This window comes from Pogoniulus pusillus, chromosome 4, assembly GCF_015220805.1.
Source record: "Pogoniulus pusillus isolate bPogPus1 chromosome 4, bPogPus1.pri, whole genome shotgun sequence".
In the NCBI taxonomy this organism is placed as follows: domain Eukaryota; kingdom Metazoa; phylum Chordata; class Aves; order Piciformes; family Lybiidae; genus Pogoniulus; species Pogoniulus pusillus.
The window spans coordinates 37,269,137-37,277,841 of record NC_087267.1 but is presented as its reverse complement, the minus strand read 5'-3'; the positions used below and the strand labels follow the sequence as shown (position 1 = coordinate 37,277,841).

Below are 8,705 nucleotides of genomic sequence, written 5' to 3'. Positions count from 1 at the left end.
GTATGAGAAAGACAGATTGTTAGCCTTATACTCTTTTCCTTGTAAGAAAAAAAAAACAACAACAAAGGAGTTGTACTTTCTTTATGCAAGCAGAAGTAAATTGAGTGTAACAACATTGTAAAATGATGTGCTTTATGAAGTCCTGAATATGTGGGATCTTTTGTGGTTTGTTTCTAATTGTTTGCTCAACACAAAAGGATAATTCATTAGGCCAGTTCTCCAAATAATCTCAAAGTGACACGAATTCCTCTGCAGAGTGAATGTCTGTAGTGAGTAATCCATGGAAAACAGACAGGCGTCTCTTGTCATTTTGGGGCTCTAATCCACTGCCCTGGAGCATGAAAATGCTCAGGATAACAAGTGTGGGAATGAGCAAAATCAACATTTTTTTTTTTCATTTAATTTTCTTAACAATGCTGCTGATCAATAGAAGTGCTGGATTTGGCAGATACAATGTCACAGGATTAATGAATAAAGCCCAGGAAGCAGAAGAATTTGTTAAAGAAGAGAGAGGGAAAGCCTCTTCTTTTCCACTGGTGTGTGAATATTAAGCAATGAAAGCAGCAATGACAGAAATGTAGTCCTTGCTTTACTACAGCATCAAGCGTTGTTCTGCACGAGTCTTTACATTTTAATTAGAACCATACTGACACCCACATTTTCAACTGTGAACTTCAGTTTCAAAGTTAAGACTGTTTCCTAGATGCTGGTTCAGTAGCTAGGTCTGAAGATAGAAAAGAGATGCTGTGTTCAGTAAAATTCAGTGTGGTATGGTCTGTATCAGTGAGACTAGATAACTGTTTTTTAATGCACAGTAAATAATGGTTAAAAAGAGGGAAGAGATCTCACTGAAATACCATAGATTCTGTCACCATAAAGCACCCACAGGCATTTTCTTTCTAGAAAAGTATAGAACAAAATAAAGAGTGGTCATTAGACTTCTTTGACGATGTCAGTGTGTATAGGGGTTGATTCCAGTGATGCCAGGGTGTTTAGGGGTTGATTTCTGTCAATATTGCATTAGGTATGTAATACCAGGTACATATCTCTACAAGACTGATATTCAGCACAGCATAGAAAATTTAATAAACCATCCCTCGCTAGAAGGTAGTTGTTCAGGCGTGTGGGAGGGGAGAACTTAAGTTTTCTTACATGTTTGTATTTACAGCTCCTTAACTGTCAGAAGACGTCCAGGGATTTTATGTGCCCTTTTGTTTAAACAAACAAACAAAAATCATGATCTAGTTATGCTACTTAAAAATATAAGGTTATAATGACCATTCAGTCCTTGAAATTGGAAGGTTTGAAACGTTTTTAACTTGTAAGAACACTTCAGAGAATACTCCAGTGTAATTTATAAGCCCCTCTAGACCTGTACATGTCTTGAGCTGATGTTGAAGTGGGCTTTACTAGGAATTTCTGTTGCTGAACTGGAGTAGTGCAGGAGGTGGGGAGGGTGGAAGGGTTAGAACAACCTTCCCTAACAAGGCTTTAAAAGCTTCAGTGGTAAAGTTATGCTGATGGAAGACTTTGTTACTCGTTTTTAACTGGGAGCAAGCCAAAGAGAATTACGTTAAGGGCAGGAGATGTTATTTATGTGGGTAGCAACATTGTGGATTGTGTTGTGCTGTTGTTGTTTTTAAAAGGGGACGTACATCTTTTAATTAGAACTGCAAAATAGAAAACAAACAAACAAACAAAATAACCCAAAGAAAAGAAAGCAAACAACCCCACACCCCCCCCCCCCCACCAACCAAACAACCTCAAGCCCAAGAAGGACAATGACATCAAATAGCTGGTGAAATTTATAGCTTTCCCAAGCTTGGCGGAGGTTTCTGTTCTGTCCTCTGATCTCTGCTGCGATGTGTTTTTTCCCCTCTCTGCTTTTATTCTTTATTTTGTTTAATGTGTGGTGTGACAGCCGGGGAAGAGGGAGCGAGTGAGTGTGTGTGTGTCTGTGTGTGTTGGGGGTGGGGGGGTGTCGAGCTTCCCTGCGCTCTTATTGTCAGCAGCTCTCGGGAGCGTGGGGAGAAGCGGTGTCCCCCGTGCCTCCATGTGCGCCGGGAGAGGGGGGCTGCCGCCGCGCTGCGCCGCGCCCGCCCCTGCCGCCCGGGACCCGCCCGCCGCGCGGGGACTGGGGCGCCGGCCAGCCCCGGCCCGGCCCCGGCCCCTGCCCCCGGTCCGCGCCGCCGCCCGCCGCCGCTCGCATCATGCCGCCCCCCCGCCCGCACGCCACTCGCGCCCGGGGGCTGCCTCCTTTTCCGGCCCGCGGCGTGTGCGTGAGAGGGGCTTGAAGTTGCCCCGGCGGCGGCGAGGCGGGGGGTCGGAGCGGCTGTCGGCGGCGCGGGGTGCGGTGGGGCGCGGCGGGGCGCGGAGCCCACCCCCATCACCTGTTACCTCCGCTCCCCAGGTTGCCTGAAGTTCCCCGGCGGCGCCCGGCAGGACGGGGAGCGCTGCGGCTCCGGCTCGCAGGGACCCTACAGTGGCTGCTGCAGCATGGGCTGGCTCAGGGGGATTGCCTTGCTTTCCTTGGGAGTATTACTAGCAGGAAGAGTGAACTGCCAGCATGTGAAGAATAATGTGCCAAGGCTCAAATTATCCTATAAAGGTAAGTCTGTTGTTCTCTCTTATCCCCGGTTTTCCTCAAAATCTCGCCTCCTTGCCCCGTCGCTCCCTTCTCTCCCCACTTTCCTTCCTGGTTTGCCTTATCTTCTAAAGGGGAAATTGGCATCCAGAGAAATTTCTGAAAAAAAGATTACTTAAAAAGCCACTCCGTGCTACGGTCGGCACGACGCAGACAAAGAAGAGTTAGTTGCATTTGCAGGCAAGGACTCCGGATCGTGCTGAGGATCCGTGGAAGAGCATTTTTCAGTATTGTGCTATTTCATCGGACTTTACTCTTTAAAACGATGAGACGTGTTTGGCCACCCAGCTAATCTCTCCCGTGCTGGGCATGTAGCGCAGCCACAATACCAGGTCTGTTTCAAACGGCGTGGAATAGATGAAGATGTATATTTTCCTTATTTTTAGGCATGAAGTGGTTAAATTTCAAGTCATGAATATTCAGTTTGTACAAATCTGACAATCAGATGCCTAACATAAGCAGTAGATGGTGGGTTTGCCAAGAAACTATAAACTGAAAAGAACAGATCAGTCCAGAAAAAGAGGAAAGGACTGTTATGCACTAGAAAATACTGCCTATGGATGTGTAATACAGTGCAATTTGTTTGAACTGGGATTGTTTTCGGTGTAGTCTGATGCGTTTCATTAGAGATCACAGGGAAGGTGTGACTGAAGAAAGAGAGCTGTGAGATTACGTTTACGTTTGAAATTGTGTAATGCCACTCACACTGCAATTATCAGTAATTAACTTTTGTATAATACTGCCAGTATTAAAGGAGGACTCTTAAGTAGGCAGAGTTTTTCTTTATCGGCATAGTTCCTCTCCAAGTACCTTTTCAGAAGAATTTATTAAATCTGGAGAATGCACAACTGGGAAAGAAGTTTAAAATGTAAGAGCTGCAGAGTATTGTTTCTGAAAGGGAAATCTGTACATCTATGGGTAGCTGCATCTCTCTCAGAAGAGCTGCCTTCTCACAATTCTCAGATTGAAGGCTGAGAGAATGAGCAGCAGCTACAGTTCTGAAGGAAGGGAGAAAAAGTAACGCACTGGTCCTGCAGCGGAAAGAAAAGGAGAACATGTGTGTGCATGCCTGGCTGTAGATGTCAATCTCAGTTTACAGTGTAGTGTCAATACTCTTGCCAGTAGAAGTATGTTGTCCAAATTTTTTTCGTCTTTCTTGTGCTGCAAACGAGAGGGAGAGGAGTCCTCTCTGGTACTAGACAGACATTATTTTCATGCTCCAGATGAAAAACAAAAATTAAACACCTGCAACACTTGGATGCACTGTATGGAGTAAACACATGTGCAGGATTTTATTAAAGAACACATGTATGCATATCTCTGTGTGTTTAACCTGAAAAAGATATGTAGGGAAAGAACAGTCTAAGTTCAGAATCTGTTAATATGATTTTTCATAAGAAAAGTAATTTGTATTTATCACAAAATTGATTATTTTGTACAATGGGGTCTGAATAAAGCTTCTACTATGTCGTGTCAAAATCTCAGTAAAAACCTCTTAATTGCTTCCAAACTTTTACAGTCACACTGAAATTCGGATTAGTGTGGAGAAGCAAAGTGTTATAAAAATATCCTGTAAAGGAATTTAATGGCTAATTAATTATCGTGAGGGGTTTTTCACCCTTTTAAAGTTTATTGATGGCTCAAGTCTACTACCCCTGCTCACACTGACTGAATTCTCTGAAACTAATTTCAAAGGATGGCCAATTCATAACTGGTAGTGGTTTTCTCTTTCTTATTTTGTTTTCTTTTTTTTCACACCACTGGTGCTGTATCCATATCCATTTTTTTACTCTGCTGACCGGCTGTTTTCCAGTTCTACTCTTGCTGGGGAAAAGGTCTCAATTTTAAATACACCAGACATCGAATTTTGATATGCAGTAATTCTATATGACCAAAACAGGAAACTGAAAGGAACATTGAAGTTGTTGTTATGATTGGCATATCATTGTAGCAAGGCAACCCTATTTCCTATTTAGTAAAGAAAGTAAATGCATAGCTGATTTGAGGCAAGCTAAAGTCAGAAGACTTAGAGGAATTCATACTCTGGCCTTTAATTCATAGATATAGTTAATCACATATTTGACTTAAAACATGCCTTATCTTAACAATCAGATCAGACTGCTCACATGCTTAATGTTAAATACCAGTGTAAATGCTTGGTCAGGTCAAGAGGAGTGTGTTCCCTATGCTACTGCATTGATCCTGAAGTATGGGGATATTGATGTTAGTCAGGGGAAACGAAGCCTTACCAGCTGGTGCTTTTCCAGACAAATTTCACTTCTAGCTCAGTATTCTAGGCACAGATCGATGCTAACACCTTGCGTAAGAACAACCTTAAGAGCTGTAGGTATTGGAAATATGTCTTTTAAGCACTGTCTGAATACCTTGTGTGCCAGTGTATATCTCTCAGGGTATACCTGAGTGCTATCTGACTTCATGATACTGCCTGATTCATCCCCACTAAAAATACCAGCAGTTAGGAAAAGAAGTTATTTACCCATTCTGCCTCTCAGTAGAGTTGTGGTTGAATAAAATAAATGTGTGATATTTAATAAAAAAAAAATCACAAGGTAAAAGGAATAACCCAAGTGACTTTTCAGTGGCTGTCACCAAGCTTTCTTCTAACATGCATGCTTGGTTTTTTTTCCTAAACATTTTTTTTTTAGCAAATTGTTGTAGCTTTATTTCAAAAGAACAGCAAGGATGTACTTTAACTTCTTGGTTTTGTCAGCTAATTAAATGTCAAACATGGTTAAAAAGCTAAAACGCTTAGTTTAAAAGTTAGCAATATGAGTCATGAAGGGTTAAATCCCTGCCAACCTTGATTTCCTATGGTCACTTGTTTTCAAAGGTCCAGTAATAGCTCTGTCATTTCCCAGGTTGCTGGACAGAAGTTTCAGTGAGCTCCTATTCTTGCTTCCTCTTAACTTCTTGTCACTCAGTCTTGCAGAAGATTAGAAGCATCCTATGGGACATGTTATGGCTAGGAAGAGGAACTATATAAATGCATATATTAAGGCCACATCTGTGGTCTGAAAGGGTTTCTTCTGTTTATTGTAAAACAGAGTCCTGGTTATTTGGTTTATATCACCTTGATTTTGGTAGTATATGAAAGGAAGGAAATTGAAGGTCAGCACTAGGGAAATCTTTGTCCAGGTGAAGTCTATGGTGAAACTCCTGTTCGCTAGCATCAGGATTTTGCTTCTTCCATTTTAAAATTTCTAAATATTTTGATCTTAGTACATGGGTTGGAAAGGTTTGCACAGATGATATTTATCTTCTTATTTCATTCAAAGGGAATTAATATGATTAAAGGCCCAATCCAAAGTTCGTTAAAGTCAGTAAGTTCTGGATTGTAGCCTAAATGTGGTAAAACCAGCTATAAATCTGAAAGCTCACCTCTGAGCTCCTCTTTTTGTTCATTTCAAAGACTTTGTGTCCTTATAGTAAAGTAATGAGAAATGTCATTATTGATATGTCAAAAGGAAAGAAGTTCTTTTTTCTTAAAGAATTTAGGGAGTTTCTTTGGGGTTTTTTTGCAGGGTTGCTGTTTGTTGGACTTTTTTAATCTTATCAACTTCAAGATCAGTGGCAGTTTTAAGTCTCTATATTGTGTTACTAGGTCATAGATTTTGTTCAGGAGACTTCCACTGGGTCCAGAGTTCTCAGAAAGATGATGATGAAGTTGAGTGTGCAAAGTTTAAAATAATAAATATAGTCCTAGCTCCAGATGGGTTTCTTGTATCGTTTATTTGTTCCTGTTTTCATTTGCTGTCTTCTATATGTGGAGGTAAGGGCACATATTGATGGAACCAGCTACAGTAACCTTTACAGATAAGCATATAGGCCCAAAGTTTCTATTAATGATTACCTTTTTTTCCCCTAAGGCAACCCCTATGAGTAAATCTTGTGAACCAAACTTTCTCAAATCCATCTGTTGCATCCTATTTGTCTATTGAAAATTACTAAATGCTCTAAGCATGTTTTGTAAGAGTGCATGTGTGGCTCTCTTCTGTTATTGTTGCTCAATTGGATACATATTACTTGAGAATAAGTAACTGGAAAAGCGCTGCACGCAGATTTAGCTCCATTACTCCCTGGCTCCAGTTCAAGCCGTATTAAAAATAAGTGTCTTGTTTAAAGTTGCAGTGATAGTGAGAAACACTCCATCCCTGGCATGCAGTTGATTTATAATTTTATAGCGTGGATTTCTATAGAGATGAAAACCTGCCCCTAGTGAAAGCAACAGCAAAAATTCTGTCCATTTCAATCTGATCAGCATGCCATGACAAGGGAGGAATGACACTACTCTGAACTACTTGTATGTGTTCTAGTGTAAATATGATACTTGGTTTGTAGTTTGTTGACCCAGTCTGGTCAGCTGATGACCTGCCAGTGCAGTTAATTGTATTTTTTTCCTTTTCATCAAACTATATATCTCGCAATTCAGTGACTCCACAAACATTGGGAAAGCTGAACAAAGTGGGAGAAGGAAATGGGGAGAGAAACATTGATGAGGGAGCCCAGCTTTCTTGAGTTGAGAACAGAACTGGAGTTTTTCTCAGATTTCAAGGTATTTGTTTAAAAATGCTTTTGCTTAAACCATGTTGTAAGAGTACTGTGTGAGGGAAAGGCCTCTCTGACGTGTCTGCAAAAGAGAGAAGGGCAGCCCAGATGTAGGAAGAAGACTGTGAAGGAAGGCAAATTGGTGATGTTTGCAGTCTAGGCAAAGATTTGTAATACTCTCAGCTTCTCCATTCCTGATGACATTTCTGCACAGGCCTGGCATTCTCAGACCTTACCCTTCAGTCAGTGCAGGAGACTGGGAGACAGTTAAGATGTCAGATGCAGCCAAAACCTCTTCAGATTATTTTCTTTTTGCTCCGGAATGCTAAGTCCTTCAGAGGTCTTCTGACATTGGTTCACTGGGGTCTTCATGAGATCTGAGAACTCTCAGTGGGGACAGTAGAACTTCTCTGCCTGCCTTTGACACAGCCCACAGCCTGACAGGAGGGAGAAGCTGGTGAAGGAACTGCTTAAACTCTCATCTTGCCTATATAGGGAAATTTTCAGATAGCTAATTGGGCTGAGGCAGGCAGTATAATGAGAACAAGGAGAGTGAAAACCTAACCCAGCATTTTAATTTTGTGTTTCTAATTTTCCCATTTAATTCCACTGGAAAAAAATTGTTTTTTGAATTACAGAGCCTCCCTTCTCTGAGAAGCTGGAGTTCTCTATAATTATTTATGTTTTACAGTTTGCCAGTGACAGAATTATTCATGGAAGGTTCCCTATTGACAGCAGCGGAAACTACTCTTTTGCTGTGGACAAGGTGTGTAGTGCTTAGTTTGTCACAGCGTCTTTAAAACTCTGACCTACCAAGGAATTTAAACATCCATAGTTTTGCTGAGGTCAGTGGATCTACTGATACATGGAGTCTGCCTTAAAATTTGCTTCTCTGCTTGAAGTTTTTTGATCATGATTGAAGTACCTATGTATTTGCTTAGGGTTTACTGAAGTGTGTATTTAGTCCATAGGGTTTAGCAAAACACGATTTTAAATAAGAAACCCAGTGTTTTCAGGTTGTTACAACATAAATGTTTGTTGTTTTTATGATAATCTCTCCTCTGTGTGCCTCTGTATATATAGAAAGCATTTGCATGGAGTTCTACCTGAGAGGAAAACGCTGGATGATTTGTATTTTTAACTCTTCCTTTTTGCTTTTAAGTGTTCTTATGGTTTTTATTTAATGCATTGCTGTACTGCCTGATTACTGATTCTGCATACAGCCTTTAATGCTCGCAGCTACTAGTGAGAGATATCTTTTTATTTATTTCCTCTGCCCTGTGGACTTTTTCTCTCAGGTGTATATCTGGACCATTGTAGTGGAAGTACAAGCAATACAAAGTTGCTCCAGTATTTTGCACGCTTTCTACATCAGCTGGGTTCTGACTTGACCCTTGTTTAATCTGAAGCAAGAGCACATCATCGCTTGTGGCAGTGCCTAAGCGACTGAGGAGAAAACAAATCCTTCTAAGTGGTGTCAATAGTTGTGACATTT

General features: G+C 41.1%; 1 protein-coding gene across 1 annotated transcript in view; it reads left to right on the top strand.

Moving 5' to 3' along the window:
- Window positions 1-2,285: 2,285 nt before the first annotated feature.
- SEMA3A (semaphorin 3A) overlaps window positions 2,286-8,705 on the top strand; it is a 185,647-nt gene continuing 179,227 nt past the window's right edge. Inside the window, exon 1 of the mRNA XM_064142584.1 lies at window positions 2,286-2,608. Coding sequence (XP_063998654.1) covers window positions 2,497-2,608 — 112 coding nt within the window. The 5' untranslated portion in view covers window positions 2,286-2,496. The remainder of the gene's footprint in view (window positions 2,609-8,705) is intronic.